Source organism: Bombus bifarius, unplaced genomic scaffold, assembly GCF_011952205.1.
Source record: "Bombus bifarius isolate JDL3187 unplaced genomic scaffold, Bbif_JDL3187 scf7180000009491_frag, whole genome shotgun sequence".
NCBI lineage: Eukaryota > Metazoa > Arthropoda > Insecta > Hymenoptera > Apidae > Bombus > Bombus bifarius.
The window spans coordinates 1-25,793 of NW_022885154.1; the positions used below are offsets into that span (position 1 = coordinate 1).

Below are 25,793 nucleotides of genomic sequence, written 5' to 3' on the forward strand. Positions count from 1 at the left end.
TCGTTCAAATACATAAGCGTGGAATATTGGTAAAGTTTTTCGGGGATGTCAAAGGTTGGATTCCACATACTGCCCTCGAGCTGGAAATATCTAACGTAAATTGAAACTATTCAGCTGGACAAACAATTTTGGTAAAAATTCAAACAGTGAACACAGATTCGGGAAAAGTAGTTCTAAATGTGGCTAATCAAGACATAAAAGTTGAAGAAGCAACATTCGATATTGGTGAAGAAGTAGGGGGCACAATAATAGAATCATCCGCTCAGGGATTATATTTAAGAGTCAGTAGATATAAAGGACAAACTGTTAGTACAGGATTTTTACTAGATGGTCACATGTCACCTTGTATGGAGATTGCAGCTCTACTAGCATCAAAATATGTTCCTGGTCATACACTTTCAGCTCTTCTATTTGCTACAGTACCTAATTTAATTTTAACTAGGACTTTTGCAACTCAAGGAAGGTACAGGAATTTTGAAAAACTGAAAATAGGAGACTGTATACCTTGTACGATCAAGGATATGGGTATAAGACTGGTATAAGACTTATTTTTCCAGTTGCAGAATATACGCCATTTGGATATGTGTCCCATAGTAACGTTAGTAATTTTAATCTACTGCACGCAAACCAAATTTTATTGGCAAAAATATTTTCTATTAACAGGAAAGAACAACAATTAAGACTAACATTACCGCTAAAGAAAATATACATTGAATCCATTGATCCTGTATTTTAATAAATTAGTAGAACTTTCAAGGAATTCATATTACAAAAACAGACCCATTGCATCTGTCAAATTAGGGCAGAGAGTTACTGGAGAGATTGAAAAAATTACGCCTGATTGGTTGGTTGTTCAATTGCAGAATAACTTGCTAGGTATAGTGTCTAAGAATCATTACTCTGAGAATAAAAAAATAGGGGACAAAATTTCTGGGACGATTATATGGAAAAATTACGTACACGAGCTTGTCCAATCGACCACGTTATCGTTAATAATGCATAAGTGCCAAAATAAGTGCCAAACAAAATAAGCAAATACAATTTCCTGACGGTAAATTGCTACGTGGTAGAATCTTAATGGTGACAAATTGGTTTATCCTGATGCTCCTTCAAGGTATTGGCAACGGAACTTTAGCTGCGATACCTGTACGTCGTCACATAAATAGTTTACTGCCAGATCTAACACCTTATACTATTCATTCTAAAATTAAATGTTACACCTCATTAAATTTCAAAAAATCCGATATTATGCCTCTCAGCGTCATAAAATCTGCATTTGAAAAGAAGTGTTGTGTGAGAGAGAAATCGGATGATAATAATAACTTAAAAAGAAAGAAGCAAAATCAAGAGTACGTGGCACTCGCCAAAAAAATAAAAATTGAAAAGTTACGGGAAGACGAAACATGAAAAACAAAGGGAAACGAAACAGAAAAAAACCAGAGAAAGATTTAGAAAAGGAATATTCAAAGAGAATGTGTGTTGAACAAACAGGAGAAGAAAAGATTAAACTGGAAGATACCAAAGCTTCCGAAGAAGATTTGAAATATGCTGACTCAACTCTCCTTCAGGATAAAGAGTCATCTTGCGATAGTGAAGATGAAGTAGAAGAAAAACCAAATCTGAGAAATAAGAAATTATGTGCCGCTGAACGTCGAGAACAAAAAAGACAGGAGAAACGTGAAATACGTCAAAGAGAAGAAGCACTCGCCAATAACCAGTTACCAAATTCTGTACATCAGTTCGACAGATTAGTTTTAGCTAGTCTAGACAGTTCAATAGTATGGTTACAGTATATGGAATATCATTTACAAACAACAGAAATCGAGAAAGCAAGAGCAGTTGCAAGAAGAGCGGTGAAAACGATTAATTTCAGGGAACAGAAGGAAAAATTAAACGTTTGGAAGGCTTGGTTGAATTTGGAGTCTAAATTCGGATTTCCTAAAGCACTGAATGATGTTTTTCAAGAGGCAGTGAAGTCTAACGATTCACTGAAAGTATACAGTCACATGCTGACTGTTCATGTCGAGGCTAGCAGGCAGATGGAACTAGAGAAAACAATTAATACCATGATTGGAAAATTTAACTGTATTCCCGAGATGTGATTTAATTGTGGAGAAGGGTTGCTAAAAATGGGTTCGAGGGACAAATCGAGGCATATTATGCAGAGAGCATTCCAATCTTTGCCAGCATCTGAACGTATGTACACTACAGAAATAAAGAGAGAGCAGTAACTCTGTTTGAGCAAATTCTAAGTTCTTATCCGAAACAGGTGGATATATGGTCTTGTTATGTTGATTCTCTAGTTAAATCTAATGATACTGATATAGCAAGGTAAAAATATTTTTTCAACTATATTTTGTCTTTTTAATTTCATACAGAATTTATCTTCTAATAATTTGTATTTACAGGAAAGTTCTAGAGAGAGCAGTTGTTCAGGCATTACCGCCTAGAAAGGTAAAGATCCTCTTTAAAAAGTTCATCAATTTTGAAGAACGAGTTCTGCCCGAGCAGTCGAGCTATGCGTACGTAAAACATAGTGCCTCCGACATTGTGCGACAAGAGTAGAGCAACAGAACCAATCGAGGATGGAAAAAGTACCATCAATAAGAATACTAAACAAAGGAGAAACATACACTATAAGCAGGGCAGTAGACCAACAGAGCCCAATTAAAACAACAAGAGAAGTACAGGACTGCGCAAATACAAAAGAAATAGAAATGGAAATAATACAAGAAGACGACGTAAAGAGCAATACTAACAAGGATCTACCACAACATAACGAAAGTTGAAGAACTGTAACTCCCAGCAAAAAAAGAAAAATAAACACAAACACAAACGATAGGAGGACCACAGAAACAGAAAGTCAACAATGGCTACAAGAAATTCCTACACAAAACTCCTTCAGCTCACTGACAGAAGAGATGGACACAGACCCTACAGAAAAACCAAGAACACTCACTCCCAAGCCACCACCAATCTACATAGACGCAAAAATAATAGACCCCCTCATTGATCTGCTAAACAGCACGGCAGGAAAAGAAAACTGCACTATCAAACAGCTCAAACTGGACCAGGTAAAAGTACAAACTAATACCCCAGAAACCTACAGAAAAGTAACTAAAGCGCTAAAGGAAGAAAACGCTGGGTATCACACTTACCAACCCAAATCCGACAACAGCTGCAAAGCAGTAATCAGAGGTCTACACTCCAAAACAAATACAAACAAAATATGCGAGGAATTGGCCAAGATCGGACACCAGGTAAGAACGATCAACAATTTAGCCAGATTTGACACTAAGCAACCACTACCGCTATTCCTAATAGAGTTAGAACCGAAAAGCAACAACAAAGAAAAATTTGAAATTAAAAAAATCTCAAACACAATAATCACAGTCGAGCCACCCAGACATAGAAAAGATATACCACAATGCATGCGGTGTCAACAATACGGACACACAAAAAACTACTGCAACAGAAGCCCGGCGAACACAAGCCAGCTACAAAGGCTGCGTAGTCAGAAAACAACTACAAAGCAAACTCTTCCCGCCGATTCGAAACAGGACACACAACAATTTCCACACGCAACAAGACAACACAGAATCTATGTCAGCATCAAATACACAGCATGTAATGAACAATAACCACACTAACACCAATACCGTCAAAAACCGAAGCTACGCGCAAATAGTCAACCGGTCGTCACCCCTAGATAATCAAGAATAGAACAACCACAGCAACGACGCTACAGAAATCAAAGAGTTAATAAAACATTCCATAAAAAACACCGAAATACTCACAAAAATGATAAGCGAACAAAACGAACTCCTCAGACAGCAAACACAGCAGATAACAGACATGTTACAATTACTTACTAACGTGATGAGCAAAAAATAAAAATAGACACGCTTAAAATAGCAACCTGGAACTCTAACGGCCTACAACAAAGGGCCCTAGAAACTAAAACATTCCTGTATAGCAACAACATCGATATACTACTCGTTTCAGAAACACACCTCACAATGAAAAGCTATATAAAAATACCGCACTACACCATATGCGACACCAAGCATCCTCCAGGGAAAGCACACGGAGGGATGGCAGTAGTAATAAAAAACATTAAACATCACCTACACAGTCAGGTCAGTAAGGAACATATACAAGCAACCACCGTTACCGTACAGACTAACAGCAACCAACTGCAGTTGTCAGCAGTATACGTACCGCCGCGACACAAAACTACAACGCAAATGTGGGAAGAGTACTTTCGACACTTAGGTGACAAGTATATTGCAGCGGGAGACTACAATTCAAAGCACACACTATGGGGATCAAGAATCACTACACCTCGAGGTAGAACCTTGGAAAAATACATTAGAAACAATAACCTCAATATATTATCCACAGGAAGACCGACATACTGGCCGACAGACCTGAGCAAAATACCTGACCTGCTAGACTTTGCAGTTACAAAGGGACTAAACGCAAATAAACTAAACATAGCACCCAGCCTCGAGCTTACCTCCGACCATACGCCCATAATAATTGAATACAGAAACAAACCAATACTTTACAGCAGCACAGAGAAGCTATGCAATAAAACCACCAAATGGCAAATATTCAAAGAAATAATAGAGAGCAAAATCAGCTGCAACATCCCACTGAAAACACCTGAACACATCGATCAAGCAGTAACAACATTCACAGAAACTATCCAAGAAGCAGCAAGGGCAACCACTATACCTGAAACAACCAACAGACAAACAAAAACAGTTCCACTAGACATCCTCGAAAAAATTAGAGAAAAAAGAAAAGCGAAAGCAAAATGGCAAAAACAAAGAACAAAAGAAAACAAAAAACACCTAAACAAACTCACAAAAGAAATAAAAGACAAAATAAAAGAGCACAATAACAACGAGTTCACAAAGTTCATCGAGTCACTATCTGCTCACGAGAACTACAACTACTCCCTATGGAAAGCCACAAAAAAAATAAAGAAGACAATAAAACTGGTACCAGCAACCAGAAGAATGGGCAAGAAGCAACGAAGAGCAAGCTGAAGAATTTTCCAACCACCTATGCAACACATTCACCCCACACAACATCAACAACAGCAACCACAATAGCCATACGGACGAGGACGCGCTAACTACTAGTACACCAACTGACAATCACTACACCATACCCAAAGCAACAGCACAAGAAATCAGAAACATAATTGAGAAAACAAAAAATAATTAAGCACCAGGAATCGACCTAATTAACGGCAAAATCTTAAAAAACCTTCCGCCAAAAGCAATAAGACAAATCACAATAATAGTTAACGCAATACTAAGAATACAATACTTTTCAAAAACTTGGAAACTGGCACAAATCATAATGATACCCAAACCAGGCAAGGACCCACACGAAATCAAATCCTACCGACCAATCTCACTACTTCCGATGTTCTCTAAGATACTAGAGAAAATAGTTTACTATTTGGGGATAAACCCCATAATAGAGAAGAATCAACTAATACCGGATCACCAATTCGGATTCAGAAACAAACACTCCACAATAGAACCAGCGCACAGACTCGTCAATGAAATCTTACAGGCGCTGGAAACGAAACAATGCTGCACGGCACTCTTTATGGATATCGAAAAAGCATTCGATAAAATAAACCACACTAGCCTACTTCAATCAATCAGGAAACAGTTCCCGGAGCAGAGATACCAATTAATCAAATCATACTTAAGAAGCTTCATAGTAAAAATCAAAGACACATACTCTGAAGTTAAAGAAATCAAGGCAGGAGTTCCGCAAGGAAGCGTCCTAGGACCAATTTTATACACATCATACACGGCCAACATACCAACAACTAACAATAGCAAAATACTGACATTCGCGGATGACACAGCTGTACTAGTCAGGCACACTAACCCTGCAACAGCAGTTACACTACTACAAGAACATATCGCAAAAATAGAAAAGTGGCTTCAAGCAAAACAAATAAAAGCAAACCCCGATAAATGCAACCATATTACATTCACACTGCGAAAACAGAAACCACCAAACATTGTACTAAATGGCACACACATAATACAAACAAGGCAAGTCAAATACTAAGAATCCAATACTTTCCTAAACTGTGGAAACTAGCACAGGACATAATGTTACCTAAACCAGGCAAAGAACCACACCAAACTGCATCTTACAGACCAATATCATTACTTCCTGTGTTTTCCAAAATACCAGAGGAAATAATATGCAACCGCATAAAACCAATAATATAGAAGGAAAAATTAATACCAGATCACCAATTTCGATTCAGAAACATACACTCCACTATAGAGCAAATGCACAGGCTCATTAAAGAAATAATACTAGCATTAGAAAACAAACAATACTGTACAGCCCTCTCTATGGACATAGATAAAGCATTTGACAAAATAAACCACGAAAGCCTACTACAAACAATCAGGAAACAATTTCCGGAGCAAATATACCAATTAATAAAATCTTACTTAAGCAGCAGAACCTTCGTAATAAAAATCAAGGACACATACTCTGAAGTTAAAGACATAAAGGCAGGGGTTCCGCGAGGAAGCGTCTTAGGATCAATACTATAGACAAAACATACCAACAACTACCAATAGCAAAATACTGACACTCACGGACGACACAGCTGTACTAGTCAGGCACACTAACCCAGAAACAGCAGTCAAATTACTACAAGAACATATCACAAAAATAGAAAAGTGGCTGCAAGATAAACAAATAAAAGCAAACCCCGATAAATGCAACCATATTACATTCACACTGCGAAAACAGAAACCACCAAACATTGTACTAAATGGCACACACATAATACAAACAAGGCAAGTCAAATACTTAAGACTCCACTTAGATACACGACTCACATGGAAACAGCATATTAAAGCAACAACAGACAAAATACAGATGGCAAGGAGACAAATGTACTGGCTAACAAGTCGAAAATCCAAACTAAGCATAGAAAACAAACTAAAAATATATAAAATGGTCATAAAATCAATCTGGACGTACGGAATAGCACTATGGGGAACAGCAGCAATGAGCCATATAACCAAAATAGAGGCAACGCAATCTAAAATACTCAGAACAATAGTAAACGCGCCATGGTACGTTAGAAACGAGAACATTCGGAAAGACCTGGGAATACCAATGGTCAAGGAGGAGATTAACAGAAGTGCAAGAAGGTACAGAGAAAGAATACCCAAACAAATACAACGCACCCAAACCGGCTGGCAGCGGAAACGGTCGACACATCAAGCATAAAAAGAAGATTAAAAAGGAAACACCTAACAGATCTCACAAGGACATAACCTAACAAACACGATAATGGTACCCCGCTGGGGGTAGCCACCCACATGTTATATTAGTATACCGCTATAATATTTTACCAAATGTCCTACTGGACAAATTGTAAAAATTTAAATAAATAAATAATAAAAAAAATTTTGAAGAGCAGCATGGTACTGAGGAAGACATGACTCGTGTTCAAGAAATGGCTGTAGAATATGTAGAGAAGCAGTGTACAAAATGATTAAAAATAATAAAACATTTTGACACATATTTCATTACATCACGTGAGCAAAACCTATGTTACGTGGCGCAAGATGATCCGTGCGACGTCCTTCATTGTCGGACCGTCAAAACCCAAGCACCATTAAACAGGCCCTCAATAAATCTAAGGCCCCACCATAGAACTTTAACTTTTTAACGTCATTATTTTAACACATGTTTTAAGTTAATCCTTTTGTCCTGGAGGACTTTTTAAGCCTAGAAAGGTTTTCGGTTTATAGAGGGTTATTGGAAAGGTCCTTAGGCTTATTAGGCGCTCTTAAAAATTACGGAGACTGCGGGCAGTGACCTAACGGAAAAAGTGGATATTTATCTAACGGAAAATCCGGCTTTTTCCGGATTTTTTGTAAACAATGACACCCCCTAGCAAGGTTGGTAGGAGGTTTCCTTCTCCTCTCACCACTCATTAACATGACTGAAACCAATAGGCATCACATATCGTTACTCTCACCTTATTAACGAAAAGTGTGAGAAACGAATCCGCTTTCTTCGTTCAAGAAAACACACCCACACCGAGCTTTCCTCCGTAATTGCATGAGATCGGAACATCAGTCTCCTCTATTGCTACGTCAACTACAACAAGAAACTCAACTGTAAGGGCCTTGCTGTATTACCAAAGAATACTGTGCATGTGTATCGCATCTTCATACGCCAAATCGTCGTCTACGACATATATCATACGCAACGGCGTAAGTTCGTTGTATCAATTTGTTGAAAATATATAGTTTATAATCCTGTTAATCGCAGCGCTATATCACCTCAACCACCTCTATTATCTTAACGGAAATCAGGAGATCGATCTATTCGCGACGTCGATTATTATAATCGTAACGGGAATTTACGACTCCCGCTGATGTGTTTCCGCGCGATTACGTCTCCCCGCGATTGATTGAAAATACAACCTTAATTACACAATAGCTAAAACAGTCCAGTTATGTAAAGTTTTCTACCACATATACAAAATACTATTAATATTGATACAGATAAAAATGAAAAAAGTAATAATAAATTGACATATTTACAATTTCTCTGATCTCAAGTGCGTCCTTTTTATTGATTATTCTGTAATGACAAAAACAGGAATATGTCTAATCAAAAATCTTTTAGTACGTTTGGGACGCAACTGCTCCATTGTGCAGCAGTAGTTTTAGCTAATCGATCGTTACAACCACGTCCGCGCTATTGACTTCTTCAGAGGTCTCGGCGACATTTGAATTGTGCCTGAAATTGTACAATTTGGTTTTGTAGGTACCCAGGTAAATACCCTTGTCCAAGAAGTCTTCGTTTTTGTACTTCCCGTTCGTGGTTATTATGTTTTGCGTCTATCTTCTTAAACATATTTTTTGAGGTAATCCATGCTGCATCATGAAGACATTAAATAATGTAGATTTATATTGTTTCGACTCGAGATCTCTACCGATTCATTTATGTGATGCTCTGTATGAAGTGTATCATTGATCAATTTGAAGAGAGACACGATTTGAATTTTTGGACGAACTACAAATTTTTAATAGTTAGTAGCCAAAATTGAGAAGTTAAATGAAAATCCGCGCGGTCACCGTCTACTTCTTCATAAATGTAGTCATAGACTATGGACATAAAAATATGGATCGTACCATAGGTCTATGGTTTATTCATCTCTGGATATAATGTTCTTGATTCGTGATGTAGTCGCGCGTGGGTTGCCTCGTTGCTTATTGCCCCGGTGTAGCTGATTCCTCCATCTGGTTTAGGATCAGTTGCCTGCAGCTTGTGAAGCAAAAAAATCAGAGACTGTTGAAGAATTTTGAAGATAGATCTGTCTTATACTGTTCATTCTAAAATAAAACGATATATTTCATTAAGTTCCACAGAATAAATTATTGCGCCTATTTGCATGGTAAGATTTGCTTTCGAAAAGAAATACTATGTAAAAGACAAGTTGTGCGATAATAATAACCAAAAAGGGTTGATATTTCTAATTTCATAGTGTGCTTACTTCATAAATGAAATTTTGGGGGTGTCCTGGAGAAAGTACTTGTTACGTTCGGATACTGGGAAAGATTGCAATGCTCTCTGCATAATGTGCCTCGATTTTTAATAATCCTTCTCCACTATTAAATCATGTCTCGGGAATATGTTTAAACTTCCCAATCATGGTATTAATTGTTTTTTCTAATTCCATCTGCCTGCCAGCCACGACACGAACAGCCAACATGTGACTGTATATTTTCAGTGAACCGTTAGACCTCACTGCCTCTTGAGAAACATCATTTAATGAGTCAGGAATTCCAAATTTCGATTCTAAATTCAACTAAGCCTTCCAAACGTTTAATTTTTCCTTCTGTTCCCTGAAATTAGTCGTTTACACCGCTCTTGTCGCGACTGTTCTTACTTTCTCTATTTCTGTTGCTTGTAAACGGTATGCCGTATACTGTAGCCATACTATTGAACTGTCTGGATTAGCTAAAACTAATCTGTCGAACTGATCTACAGAATTTGATAACTGGTTATTGACGAGCGCTTCTTCTCTTTGACGAACTTCACGTTCCTTCTGTGTTTTCTGTTCTCAACGTTCAGCGGCACTTAATTTCTTATTTCTCAGTTTTGGCTTTTCTTCACAATCGCTAGATGACTCTTTAGGCTGGAGGAGAGTTAAATCAGGGTTGTTATCCCAGTAAAATCCATACGCAAATATCCTTGGCTTCCGCTCGTTATCGTCACCATTATTAACATTGTTAAGCGCATATCTCAAATCTTGTTTGGAAGGTTTGGTATATTTCAGTTTAATCTTTTCTTCTCCTGTTCGTTCAACACACGTTCGTTTTTCTCTGTTTCGTTTTTTATCTTTGGTACTTCTTGTAACTTTTCAATTGTTATTCTTTTGGCGACTACCATGTTCTCTTGATTTTGTTTCTTTCTTTTTAAGTTATTAATATCATCCGATTTCTCTTCCACACAATAATGGAAGATAGTGTCACGTAGAAGACACAGGAAATCACGAAATTAACGGATCATGTCTTGTGAATTTGAAGTGTGTAGGACGTAATAGATGCCAAAAAAAAAACACTCGGAGATATTTAAACAGTATATTTATTAACAATTCTCTCTTTCGACACTTTGCGTAGAACTCGCGATTACACTTGACGATTCGCAATTCTCGGTTACAACTGATAGACGATGAGTTAAGGTGGCGATTGAGTAAAGTGCGCGATATAAATTAAGATGATGACTACTCAAGGAACGTAGAGGAACTGTCCTTCTGTGACGATGACGCTGCGGAGGTGTGACTAAGGGTACGAGATAATCGGATTCGTTAAGGAAAGTTTTCCTTAGGAAAGTGAGGGAAATGAACGTCGCTGTTAATTGGTTAATTTCTATGTTGATGGTTGAAGAAGGATGCTAACCGCCCTCGAGAGAAAGTTGCTAGCGGGAAGCGTCGTCCTTGAGGAAAACAGATTTCCCGTATCTTCCCGCAGTAGGTGTTGGAGATTTAGGGACTGTTAGGATAAAGACTGGTTGTCTGTTTGAAGAACTTAACTAGTTAACTAAATCTTAAGATTTATAACAGGTCCTCAAGCTAGCTGAACATGTACTGTGTAGATGCATCGACGTTACTGTCGAGTACCGCTACAACTATTTCTTTTTAAGGAGAACTATACTATTACCTCATACTTTTGTCAAGCAAAGCGTTCATCCCTTGACCGCTGCTACGTTCGGCGACTGGTTGTCGCCACGAGCCCAAGCTCATTATCACAAATCTCGAACAATTGTAATCGAGTTAAGTTATAGAGGCTAAAATATTGAGGGTTTTCCGATGAATTCCAAAGGAAGGCCCCGGTGTCCTTTCATCTCCGACATATATATTTTGTGGCATGCTTGTAAAATCTAGACATCATTCTTTTGGTAGCTTTTTATGATTGTATCACAATTTTAAGATTAATTAAACGAATATTTAATAATGATTTTAATATCGAAAGTAACGATTATTATACTACGAATTTTTATATGAATAGAGTATGTTAGAATATGTGAAACATAAGATCCGGTCAAGTAATAGGAACAAACGAAAAACAGTTTTGTACGAAGAAAAACAAGAAAGATATAAAGAATAACAGGCTTTGTTTTCGAGAAAATTGATCTTGGAAATCTGTTTGAAACATGTAAATTTGGTTAGTTACCGATTAAGCAGAGGGAAGTTATTCGACGTGCAAAAATAAGAGAAAAATGTGGAATAAGATCTTTCCATATAAAGCTTCATTTTCAAGAAAAACGAATTTCTTCGTGCTCAGTTGATAACACTGTTCAACACGTAATTTTGCAACCTTCAATTTCTTTTACCACCGTTCCTGGTATGCCATCTACACCAACCGCTTTATTCCGGTTCATCTCAGCTCCGGCATCCAGTAGCGCTTCCTTCGTGATCAAGCCCTCGCTGACACTAATACTCCCGTGGGTTCTACTTATATTTCCCCTCGGTCTCGTTAAGAAAAGCTACGTCATGATAGCCCTGTACGCCCTTCGCTATGGATCCCTGCCCAACGAGGCACAGAATTCCTTTCAACCCTTCTCCTTGTTGGTTCGAATCAGTTTCCTCATCTGCCTCTTCTTTTTCCGCAACTCCTAAATCCACTGTGCCGCGTCTCCAGTTCCTCTCGCCATTGCTCTCTAGCTCTTCTTCTCGTCGTCATCACCTCCTTTCTTAACTTCATCGACTGTTCACTCCGCCAATAATTATGATTTTTCTTGCTCATCGGAGGATAAACCCTTTTTAATTCGGAGGTACATGAGGTTTCCACTGTAACAGCATACATCGAGCCCTCCTGCATAGATGTCCCTCGGTACATGTTACTAAGCTTTCCTAATTAACCATTGCCACCAGGTGGCCCACTTAGCCAGATTGACACATACCATTTCATATTGAATAATACTTCACTTCATACATGTAGATGGCACCACTCCTTAATGTATCATAAAGCCCCTAAAGAAGGGGCCCGCTTACCTATTGGCAACCGTATGACACGTGCGCGTCTCATCACGTCGTTCAAATTATTATGTGAGCCCTACTTCCTACACTCCATTGCATATAAGCATTTGCATTTGCATTTCCCCTATCCCATCAACTCACAGTTGACCCTAGTGACAAGAAAACCTCACCTTGCCCCAATGCTACCACCCACATGTATCTTCTTCAATTCATCGATCTACTAATATTCATGTGCCAATCCAGCAGGTATTAATCGTGTCGAAGCCACCCAAAGGGCAGTGTTAGTGTATTATTGTGTTCCATCGTGTGCAATTGCATTCTCTATCATACTTCATAATCTTACACCATTTAAATCTATTATATTAATTATCATCTCGAAGCCAATATTAAATACTGTTGCGTTGAAAATTAATACAAAACCATTCTCGTTATTCAATTAAAAGTAAAATAAATAACGACTAAAACAAAAACAAAACACGATAAACAGACTTAGCGTGATGAGTTATTGTTATTAAAGGCGTTTTTAATCTTTCCATTCTTAACCATTAATTTAATAGTTTGTAATTAATTAATTAATTAATTTGTAGTTATGAAGCTATAATAACTCATCAATAAATGCGAACAACCAACGTCCTTTCGAATTATCTACAACAACGTACTCACGCATATTAAACATTTACTAATACGTTATATACATTAATTTATTACTTTTTAAATTATCTACTGTTTCCTATTAATTCCTTTCTTTCTAATTCCACTCTCTAATTCTTTCACTGTTTTCCATTATGAACTGACTTTATCTGATGAGTCATTATAGTTCCAAACATATTTATCCTAAGCTATTGTATTTAAATTACTTAAGGTTGAAAATAAATTTCTTCTTAAAACTTTATATTTATATAGTTCTTCAATTATATTATGTAGTATTCTACGTGATACTCCTTCATTATATTACCACTCTTTATTATATTTTATTCAACTCTGGCTTCTCCTAATTCAATTCTAATTTTATTTCCTTTTAAAGTTTTATCATTTAAATTGAGATTCGTAATTGCATTTTCTATAGATACTCGACTTTACCAACTCCTCTTCATATTTTAATTCAATAATTCAATAATTTATTGCCTTATATTCTTTGATATTGTTCATCTATGACTCGTCACGCCACGATTATCGAGCATTACACTTCTTGTTTCTCTCACATTTAACATTAGATCCTCCAATTATTCCATTTATTTTTGTTCAGCGAAGATATTACCATTTAATTATACCCAAACATATTGTAACTCACTCACTCGATCATAATCCACGTCGACTGCCTTGTAATATACACCCTTTTTTTTTTATTAACGTGGAGGAAATCCGCACTGACACCAGGTCGCTTCTGGGGAAAAGCGGCGTGGTAGTGCCGGACTCCAGCCGACTAAAACCTCCACGATGACCGCCCCGGCTGCGATTGAAAGGGGCCCGGGAATTGGTGTGAGCGATACACCGCCCCCCCCCGCCTAATACCGCCGCTTGATGGAGCCATGTATCATACACCCTGATATTCACTTAATACTATTCCACTCACACCAATTCTCCTATCACCTCATCCCACTTCACACCCCTTACAATTTATCGTAATAATTCATTGCACTTCCCTCCCTCTTTGTAATCCACTGTAACCCATTGCAATTTTGTTGAAATTCGCACAAGCATACTGTATTTTCGACCAGTCGTGGGGAGACGCTTTTGCTAGGAAATGCGTCAACGGAAGTCGTAAATTCCCGTTACGATTGTAATAATCGATGCCGCGAACAGATCGATCCCCTGATTTCCATTGAGATAATAGGGGTGGTTGAGGTTGTATAACGCTGCGATTAACAGGGTTATAAAGTATGTATTTCCAACAACTTTACACAAGATAATAACGCCGATGCGTAAGAGGTAAGTGAAGAATAAATGGATTGCTCTTAGATGAGAGAATCAGTGTAGAGACGATGATTGATCTAAAGACAGAGCTCGCGTCCTGGTAGATATGTTGTCGTCGACGAAGTCTTGAGATGTTGGGTATGTTAGAATGGAGAGTTAACTGAACTTCCGCTCTCATGTAATTACGGAGGAAAGCTCGGTTTGTAGGTATTTTTTGAACGAAGGAAGGGGATTCGTTGTTCACACTTTTCGTTATGAAAAGTGAGGGTAACGGTCCGCGATGCGGCTTGATTATAACCCACGTTAATGCATAAAGGTATGAGGAAGAAGCCTCCTACCAACGTGGCTCATGGGTGACCTTGTTCATGGGAAAAACCAGCTTTGTCGTTAGACAAACATTCGTTTTTCCCATTAGGTGACTACCCGCTCTCTCCGTAATTTTTAATAGTGTCACACGCTCAGTAATGTCACATGTTGAGAAGCAGTAATAGGGTGGACAAAACATACTGCATGCCACAGCTATCGATACAATAACCAGATAGTAACGGAATAGCCGTCTCTGATATACACTCGGGGATAATCCCTACAGGGGGACTAAAACCTCAGCATAAAAACCTTTCCAAATTAGCGCTCGATATCTTTTTTATTATAGCACTCTGAACCCTCACTATTTTGGATTCGTACAATAAATTTTACTACTGTTAGGTAGATGATACATTTACACTGTACATGTGAATGTGTGTGTAAGCGTCAGAGGGCGTCCAGGTATCAGTTGAGACAAAGACGATTCGAAGCTGTTAGAAGAATCTGGTGGGGTCGGTTGACAACAAGCGTGCGTACAAGAGGGTTATCGAGGTCTTCGGAGTGTAATATATGTCGGAGATGAAAGAACACCGGAGCCTTTGGAATTTTGGATAATCTCGCAACATTGTAACCTAGAGTCTACTATAGCTGGAATTAAACAATTGTAGTTATTCAATCCGATTGTAATTGTTTGAGAGTTATGATAGTGAGCTTGTGCTCGAGGCGACAGCTAGTCGCCGAACGTAGCCGCGGTCACGGGATGAACGCTTTGTCTAACAAAGACATGGAGTAATTGTATAGCTCTCTTTAAAAATGAAATAGTTGTAACACACGGCAATAAACATTCCAACGGTCTCTGTCCCGTAACTCGCCACACGCAGACCCTATTCTTCGAGTAAGATGATTGCCAGATGTCGATGCGTCTCCGCAGTACATGTTCAGCTAGCCTGAGGGCCCGTTACAAATCTTAAGATTTAGCTAACTAAAGTCCTTCAAACAGACAAACAGTCTTTGTCCCAACTACGGGAAAATAGAGGAGACCTATTTTTCAACGAGCGGCGTCTCCCACTAGCAACTTTCCCTCGAGGGCGGCTAGCATCTTTTTCTAACCACCGATAGGGAGATTGACCAATTAGCAGCAATGCCAATTTTCCTTACTTTCTGAACGAAGGCTTTTCTCGACGAATCCGATGATCTCGTGTCCTTAGACACACCCCGTTATAGTTCTTCTTTGTGGCATCATCGGGACGGAAACTCACTCTCTCGCTTGCGATCTCATCGACGAAAATGTTGACACCTTACGGTCAGTGAATATCACCAAAGAATCTGACATAGAGTACGTACACCTACCATCCCGTTGGCTGCGTATTTGTTAGTGAACCTAAGACCATTGTCACTAGTGTTGCAAGTGTGTGATCATCGTCAGTTTGCGTCAACTCTGTAACCTTTCTGTTTGTGTCAATAAAAGTCACTTCCGTGGTCTAAGAAGATGGATAGCTTCAGTGAAGAATCATTACCTACCCCAAGTCCTCACCGTGATAGCGACTCGAGCCCGGACTCGGATCGTGACTCGACATGTCAATAGGAAAGGATGTACTTACTCTTAATAGGTGTGTACCCCTACGAGGTAAGACTTGGGCGAAGTGCGGTGATGTGTGAAGAAGGTTTCGATTTTAGGAGGTAGAACAGGATATCCTGAGAAGTGGAGTTTTATATTAAATTATATTAAAGTTATATTAATTTTATAATAGTAATATTATTATTATGGCAATAAACATTGTGCAGGTACGATGAAGTTTAGCATTTTTTACCTATTTAACAGCAGATAGTTTATTGTAATTGACTATAGAGTTTATACGATTAATTGTTTACTAATATCGACTACAGAAGGAGGTTTTTAACTCTCCATATATCTATCAATGTTTATGTGTTTTATTAATTATTACTTGGTTGTAAGCATATATGAAGGAGGTACTTACTTGCTTTTACTAATGTACTTACTTGAGAGGTAAGTCTTGGCTTGCGTAGTGTTTAGGGAACGAGGTTTTTGATATCTAAAAATTGACTTTGAATTATTATTCATGAAGTGGATCTCGCTAGGATATCTATGCTCATTTTAATAATGGACCATTGTTACTTGATTTGTAGAGAGAGTTAGTTTATATTTAGTTTTTATATGTCGGAGAACAGTCAGGAACAGGGTTGTGGGCGTTTGATAGACCTCCCTTGGAGTTGGCCATCGTTGTGTGATAACGAAGATACGGCCTGATGCTACGAGTATGGACATTACCGATTCGACAATCAACAGCGGTGGTTGGGCACTTGTGATGTTAGTGACGTTGGTCTTAGGTCCGATGACGAATCCACGGTCAACGGGATGAAAGATATACTTGCTCTAACTCAAACTCACTGATCGTCAGGCGCTGCTCCCTTCGTCGGTGGGATCTCAGGAAAGAATGAATTTTCGTTTCAATGATGCCACAGAGGAAAACTATGATGGGGTGTGTCTAAGGACACGAGACCATCGGATTTGTCGAGGATAGCCCTCGTTCCGAAAGTAAGGGAAATTGACGTCGCTGTCAATTGGTCAGTTTGGGACAAAGACTGTCTGTCCGTTTGGAAAATCTTAATTGCCGGAAAAACCCAGGTTTTGTAGCGGGTCCTCGGGCTAACTGGATTTGTGCTGTGTACGTGCCTCAACATCAGGTATTCATTGTCCGAAGGAACCGTTGGAATGTTTTACTGTCACGTACCTCTATTGGTATTTCTTTTAACGAGGGTCATACTATAACTCCACACCTTTGTTAGGCGAAGCGCCCGTCCCGTTGACCGCGGCTACGTTCGGCGACTGGTGGTCGCCTTGAGCCCAAGTTTATTATCACAAATCGCAAACAAGTACAATTGGGCAGGATGACAGCAGATTGTTTAATTACGACTGTAAACTTTAATTACAATTTTACGGATTTTCCCGAAGTTCCAGAGGGAAGGCTCCGGTGTCCTTTCATCTCCGACATATATGTTTGATTCTACTTACTATATAATGACAATAAATTTATATTTTATGTATTTATGTATATGAGGTACTTACTTTGAGTGATAGTGATAAATTGATGATGGCATGTGTCTAGCGAAGGAGGTTTTGATGCCTGTAAGCAGGCCTCGAGTTAGTTTTGTTAAGAGGATTATTATATTCTCTTGTTTGATTTTGACTATGTGATTGTTATGTTACGCTTTATGCTTTATATTTATTTTGTCTATTCAAATAGATGTACTAGGAATGATGTACTTACTTCTAATAAGTGCGTGCTCCTACGAGGCAGAGAATTGGGTGATGAATGTGTTGAGGAGCAAAGAAGGAGCTGATCTTAGAAAGTAGAATGAAGAATTATCCTGCGAAGAGGAGTTTATTTTAATTATATTATTATATTAATTGACATTGAGTAGGTATTATGGAGTGTAGAGTATTTTTACTTATTTATTAGGATACTGTTATTATAATCGACTTTTGATTTTAGAGTTGTACGATTAAATTGTGTTATTAATAATTGACTAGAGAATAAGGCTTTAACTTTCCATATATCTATCAATGTTTGTGTGTATTATTAATTATTACTTCGTTGTAAGCATGTATGCAGGATGTACTTAGTTGCTTTACGTACTTATTCTTACTTGAGAGGTAAGCCTTGGCTGGCGTAGTGCTAGGTGAGCGAGATTTTTCGATATCTGAAAGTAGATTTGAATGATCATTTAGTAAGTGGACCTCATTATCATATAATATATATTTTATTTATTAATGTACTATTAATATGGTACTATGAGATTTATTATATATTAGGCTATTTTACTATAATAGGTGACTATGTATTAGGTATAGTTATTATGTTTTAATAATTGACTAGTGATATAAAAGTATGGAGTTTGGTTTTTGTCTATAGTATTATAAGGGATGTACTTACTTTAAGAGGTTGTGATATTAAGTGGGTTGCTTACTTACTGATTTAATTTATTTAATGGTTAACTATTGATATATAAGGAGGTACTTACTTCAAGAGATAGGGTTAATTCGAGGATGGTCTAACGTCATGCGAAGGAGGTCTTGATGCCGGTAGTGATAAACTAGTTTGCGATCGTTAGTGCTTTTAGCGGTGATTGATATGTTTATTAAGTGGTGAATTGCTGGTGGACGTGAGCGCACCAAGCCTGAACCTCACCGAGGGGCGCGGCGGGCCTAGCGCGCTTCGCCAACGCCACACGGAGTTCCCAGGCGATCACCCATCCAAGTACTCTCCGTGTCCGGCGCTACTTAACTTTCGTGATCTGACGGGAACGAGTGCACTCAGCGCGGCCAGGGCGTTGGCATTTCTATTTTTTACTTAACATGTTTGTAAGTAGTTGTAGCATGACTGTAATTTGTTGTGTTTGTTGTCTGAGTACTGCATTTTGCTCACATATTTTTGTTGACTGCAGCGTCGTTATTGTTGTTGTTTTGATTTTGGTTGTTTAAGGGTGGTGTTTAGTTAGTTACTTGTGCATAACTTCGGCTACCAAAGGTGTTGATGGGGTAGAACTGATGCCGATGGAATTTGACGAAATCGTTATTGTGTTTAAATGTTACATTCGTCCATTAATTGTCGTAGAATATCGAGACTACGTGATAAGTAACACACATTTTGAGTCGATCCGTTAATTTTCCCACGATCAATCTATCAAGCTACGAGACGAGAAATTTTTAATTTATAATAAAAATGTATGAGATTACGCTTTTTCGATGTACGCTTTTTCGAAGATCTGTAGCGCAAAGAACAATTCTCTCTCCAACGGTTTCTTTGATACATATTATAGCATCGCCGGAACACTGTTTACGAAAGGCCGACGAAACACATACAGTGTCGCGATAAAGCGTAGGTGCCGACGGGCCGAAAGTGTCGGGAAACTTCAATAGGCCTAATGGCCCACCGATATCCCTTTGGTCCTTCCGTAAAATAATCGGAAGAAGGCGTATATAACCAAAATAGCAGACGGTTACGAACACGTGCGTAGCGGGGATATTGAAAGATGACAAAGGGAAGAAAATTATTACTGGACGTCTAGGTTACATCATCGAGAACACAAAAAGGAAACAAATATGTCCTGACCATACAGGATCTATTGACCAAGTGCTCCCTTAAAATTCCTACTGTAGCGGTTCATGGCCATAAAGAAAGTTCCAGGGCTGAAGCGCACGTGCTGGCCTGTGAAATGTGACGTCCGAGGTCAGGACGTCGTCAAAGAATAGACCCTATGATTTACAATAAAGCGCAAGTGCTTTCGATAAAGGAAACTGATTCCCTACCCCAGAAGAAAACATTCTGTTTCAGGGCATCGTTTTTTATGAACAAGAACAAGGAGAGGAACTCTACGGTGCTTGGGATGGAGAACTTCCAGCCTATCACCCGGAGGTGTATGGATAATTACTCACTTACTGTTACCAATTACTCCAACACGCTTATTAAAATATCTTCGACCGTATCATTTGTCAAAACTGTTATTACAATGTAGATGAAATGCCAAAAGCAAAAAGGAATCGTAGACGTAGAGGCTATAATCCAGAATGATCGAGCTCTGTATACGACTGTTAAACTCGATATTTTGTTATCGAACTCACGATAAGAATAAATATAATGACCGAGCCCTTCTCGCTGGGGCATTCGATTGTTGCATATTCACTACCGTAATCTCCAGGTCGCATTGACAAATTTTGAACAGATGTTACGATAATAAAATGAGCCGTGACACTTTAACAATTTATGATTTTACAATCCGCGGGAAAATAACATACTCAATATTCTGATTTGTGACTCAACAAAAATAAAGAAACACATTTATACGTCCTCTGTACTGCATATCTCGTTGAACATGTGGAAAATCGCTAGTAGCACATAGATTATGAAGATACATTTTGCTTGTTATGATATAGTAATCCTACTTTTTCAGCACTGTATCATATTTGGATTTAGGCTTGAAGAACGCTTCTACTTTACTAGTGTTGCTGTTTTTAAGATCTGTTTCTCGTAGTAGGTCTATAGAATTGTACTATATATTCAATATTACTTTATGAATATATTATGAAAATTATGTAAGAAAATTTAAATAAAAGGCAAATTTGAGGTAACAAACTGATAGAGCATGTTATATAAAATATGTTGTAAAACGAATAAACTCACTTCACTTCACTTTTCGTTCACTTTTTATAACACTTCGTGCTTTGCTTTTTTGTAAAATGTTTCGACGTATTCATTTTTTTATTATTTTTATGCAAAATTATGTTATTCTGCCAGAACTTTGTAATTTAATTCTCTCAAGTTAACTTACTGTTTGAAACTGACTCCCTTCTGCGAAAACATTTTTTGACTAAATTTACCCAGATATTTTCTGTATCCAATACTCAGATCCGATGAATATTCGGAGCAGTTCAAGGCTTGAATTTCAAAAGAGGTCCCGGTGCACCTTTATTAAGCGTCAAGTAGGCCAAGGTGAAGAAATTTACCTTTATATATGATAACAGAGTTTATTATGCAGATCTAACAGAGTAACGGTACAAAATGTTACAGAATGATTCAAAGTATTACAAGAGACTGCGTCAAAATATTTTAACAGATTGATTCGAGCGCTTATTTTGGGGGGTTTTTATATCGTGCTTTCTATACTGTGTGACACTATCGTGGGGTTTTAGTCGGTAAGTCCGACACTACCCCGACAGTGTCCATGAGGATCTCCCCACGAAAAAAAAGTTCAAGGCTTGAATATTTTTAGAAAAATAATAATTTCGCTGATCTTAGTATTAATTTCAGTGATTTCAGTAAAAATAAATGTAATTTTCAGTATTACTAACAATTTGTTTTATCCTCTTCCTACCACATTTTGAAATACAAATTTTTAAACCTAAAGTTCAATCTAACAATGAAGGTCATCATCGAGGTTGATACATGTTCCAGTTTCGAATATACATCAAAAGAAGTATTTCCTTTCTTAAGTTGAGGTCACAATAAGCATCTTCAATCAGCATTTTATTCTTTTGTCTTAATGGTGAAAACAAGTGATCGAAGAGATAGTACGCATCAAAATATAATACAATATGCTCAAATATACTACACAACCTGCTACAATATACTGCAAGAGTAATTGAGACCGAACACGGAAGACCAGGAACGATAGCGTCATAAGCAGCTTGTTCCTTTTTGTTCTTTATTTGGAGTTTTAGATTTCTTCCCTTACAATAAGTAGCTCTTTGTGATCTATCTGTTTCCTCTCCTTTTTCCATCTACTTAGGGACTCATTTTTTGGAATCCGCGGACACAGTACGTAATTGATCTTCATCGAGCAATCTTGTCAATACGCATCGTCATTTGCCACTCCCTCATTTGAAGAGATTTGATGATAGTATTCCTATTACGGCATGTATATATTTCATGATATGGAGCAATATCATATGATGGTAATAAAAATTTCTCGAACGATAATCCATTTATTTATATTTTTCAATATCTGTCCTTACGATTGCGTATTTATTTGTTCCACGTATCATATTTATCTATTTGCATAACTGTAGGTGACATTTTTTTAAACAATTTTGCTAATATTTCATAACTTTTTAATTCATATTTCAAAGTGGTAACAGGTGTTTCTTTCTTTTCAAGTCTCCTCCATATCGGGCTTATTTCTAGTAGCCACGCTTGCTTACAAAGCAATTTTATATCTGCACAAGAATATCTTTCAGTACATTTTACTATGTGGTTTACAATATCTGTATTTTCTAATAAGTGGTTGCTAAGGTATAATTTGAATATACCAAGTCGAGCAACTTCATTGGGTAATGATACGTATATTTGCTTTTCGAGACGCCTGAGTAAAGCTGCATCAATGCCCCTAATAACATATTTACAATAAATATTATCGTTCTATTATACTAATAATAATGAAGGAATACTTCAAACAACACAATAACATATTTGGAATTTGGAGAAATATTACGATATTTTCTACTTAGAAAACATTGAAATAACGTGATATACGTACCAAGGGGAATTAGTTGTAGCCAGAAGAACTACATTAGAATTCTCATTAGACACTAATCCATCCAATCTAGAAAGAAGTTCTGACCTGAATCTCTTTGCAGGTTCAGACAATATACAGTCTCCTTTATTTGTGGCGATCCAGTCAATCTCGTCGATAAAAATAATTGTAGGCGAATGACTATAGGCAAGTTCAAATAAAACCTGTTCAGTTTAACAAATTTTATTATTATTCATTATTAAAATTATTATTCATTAAATATTATATTCGAAATTCCTTAAATTCATTGCCTCATCACGAATATGATATCATTTCGTTTTCCAAACAACTATTCTATTTATATATAAATGACGAAAAATAAAATCAAATCTTTTTATACCTAGAATCTCTCCTTCATAGACAAAGGAACAAAGAAACTTACATAGACAAAGCAACTTACACGTATATACTTCTCGGAATCGCCTCTCCATTTGCTGACCAACGAGCTGGCAGTTATGTTAAAAAAAGGTGCAATGGCATTCTGTCGCGACTGCCTTCGCTAACTTCGTTCTCCCTGTTTTGTATATTTCTTGTAAACACGTACAGAAATGAAAAGAGTACGAGTATCTTACCTGTACCAGGTGGGCCGTACAGCAAAATACCTTTCCAGGGGGAAAACGGGCCATCAAAAAAGATATGATACTTAAGGGGATACACAACGGCCTCCTTAACAGCGGTTTTACATTCCTCTAGGCCTATAACGTCATCCCAATGTACATTTAATTTGTTTACTATGATCTCCTGTGACGATACAAAGATAAAATGGCGTCTTCTCTATATTAAGTAAGTGTTACGTAATTTGATATTTGAAGCGTTACTGAAATCACGTCATTGTCGATATACGTTGGACGGTTTATCGACGGGAATTTTATCGTTTAAAAGCTTTACGATACGTATATTAATCGAAAATAACTTACGCATGAGATGTCCTCAGCAATCTTTCGTAATTCCGGATTATCTGAATAAAGCTTTGCAATGCATTTCAATATCTTCGATTGCATGGATTGTTCCATTGGGACGTTAAATAGCTCTTCTGATGAACGTCCATCACTCTCATTGGGGAATATTGACGTCACTGTCATTGCGAGATTAATATGATTCGCATTATCATCAGTTATCTTCTGCTGTAGATTCGTCTCTTTCACAGGCTCACTTCTCGCTTGTTTACTAACAGATTTGGCTTTTGTCTCAATACTTCTACAAACACTGGATCATATTGTAATACGATACGTTGAATACGATACGTTGAATACGTTGAATACCGTTTAATATCGTTAAATAATTTAAATTCTTACGTTTTGCTTGCATTTGTCACTTCCCTCGTCATTTCCCTTCCAGCTATTTTCTTACACAATATGGGATATTTTTGAAATTTCATCTTGTAATAATTTTCATACTCTGCAACGATAATTTCCAAATCGATGTTGTCGCAAACCCGATGTTCGGGAGATAGACGAGCTTCCCGGAATAATACATCGCTAACGTCTATATACATAAAAAAATGTAGTTTTTAATTAATTATAGTTTTTAACTAATTAAAAATATTTTTCGCAATGACTGAACACTATAAGATAACCATCAAACAATTGTTTTATCTCTAGGTAAGACAGGCAAAAGAATGTATTTACTATATAAATCCTCGAAGATAATTTCTTGTCTTCTGCTTTTTAATTTCCAATTTTTAGATGGATAAGAATAATTTGAATTTATACTTCATATATTTGTTTATAACTAGTTAATCTACATAATCGATTGAGTTATTCTTAACTACTGAATTACCGATGTCGAATTTTCAAATTTGGTTTCGCCTTCTCTTTCCATGATGTCCACTGATTTCTATTTCGATTGGTCACTGACACTATTCAAAAGAATTGGAACTAGGAATATATTTTAATTATAATATACTCACCCATTGTGTTCCAAATAATCACATACAAGGTATAATATGTTCCGATGACGTTCCGAAATACGACTCTCCTCCTAATGCAACATGGATATAGAAAGATGGATGCAACATGGAAATAGAAAGAGAACACCATGTATAGATACTTCCTGTCCATGTTTAATCAGGCATGCACACTAGTGGACACTGACGCTGCTCGTATACCGCTGTTACATATTTCCTGTACATGTGCGCGTCATTAGACAAGGACGGAACATCCTCTCTCTACTTCTCTATCGCGTTTTTAGTTCGCTCACGCGCTCTGTACTCATATCTATTACATTTCCACCCTAGGCAGCGGCCGTGCAGTGACTTACAAAAGTTCCGAACGGTTCCATCCTGGGCGGACGGTTAATTGCGTTCGGTACTTCGAGGCAGGAAGGTGAGTACAGAATCGCTCCTCTTAGTACTCTTATTAGAAGTGTTATCATGGAATATAAGTTTTTTCAATAAATTCTTATCGTTTTACGATCTTTCTAGAATACAATGACGTCAGCAATCGATCATTTTCGCGAATTTATTGTAAATTAATTGGGGGAATATCTGGAGTTCTTTATCGGTTTCGACTGTAAAATCAGCAACTATTCGAATTTTTCATTCATAATTGTGACATTTTCGACACTTCCGTTGCCAAGACCCTCTTGAGAGATTTTTGGCACGTTCCATCACCCTTGTTAAACGAGTGCACATTGGTGGATATATTGATTTTAAAAACCAATACGTGTACGAGATTTATTATCTCACTGGGACAAAGAAATCCGTTTTATTCGCGAATTTTCCGTGTTTCTTCTTAATTTTCGTGAGTGTCTGGCGCGGAGCATTATTTGAATGAACTTTTCATCGTTCAGATTATATTTCGTTTAAAAAGATTGAAATTGATGTCGAGAAGAAATGAAACAAGGTGCTCGGGCATTCCATCGTTTCCCGGGGAAAGAGAAATATGAAAAAAACGGTCGTTCTTCCTTCTGCCAT

At 37.5% G+C, this 25,793-nt stretch overlaps 1 protein-coding gene, 2 long non-coding RNA genes and 4 pseudogenes across 3 annotated transcripts; 3 read left to right on the plus strand and 4 right to left on the minus strand.

Moving 5' to 3' along the window:
- Positions 1–114: 114 nt before the first annotated feature.
- LOC117215276 lies at positions 115–562 on the plus strand (the record flags this gene model as incomplete). The annotated part of the gene is made up of 1 exon (XM_033461662.1): positions 115–562. A coding segment is annotated over one exon (428 nt), but the record flags the coding sequence as incomplete, so codon positions are not given.
- A 153-nt stretch (positions 563–715) lies between these two features.
- On the plus strand, positions 716–2,771 carry LOC117215279 (annotated as a pseudogene).
- Positions 2,772–9,579: 6,808 nt separating this feature from the next.
- On the minus strand, positions 9,580–10,644 carry LOC117215280 (annotated as a pseudogene).
- A 5,801-nt stretch (positions 10,645–16,445) lies between these two features.
- LOC117215277 lies at positions 16,446–18,865 on the minus strand. Its single transcript, XR_004489052.1, has 6 exons — positions 18,833–18,865; positions 18,448–18,511; positions 18,079–18,178; positions 17,877–17,934; positions 16,790–16,853; positions 16,446–16,483 (listed from the first exon to the last, which is right to left on the minus strand). It is a non-coding gene; the product is annotated as an uncharacterized LOC117215277 (long non-coding RNA).
- LOC117215278 lies at positions 18,856–21,000 on the plus strand. Its single transcript, XR_004489053.1, has 2 exons — positions 18,856–19,172; positions 19,294–21,000. It is a non-coding gene; the product is annotated as an uncharacterized LOC117215278 (long non-coding RNA).
- On the minus strand, positions 19,028–19,146 carry LOC117215283 (annotated as a pseudogene).
- A 1,332-nt stretch (positions 21,001–22,332) lies between the features above and the next one.
- LOC117215282 lies at positions 22,333–25,265 on the minus strand (annotated as a pseudogene).
- Positions 25,266–25,793: the final 528 nt, after the last annotated feature.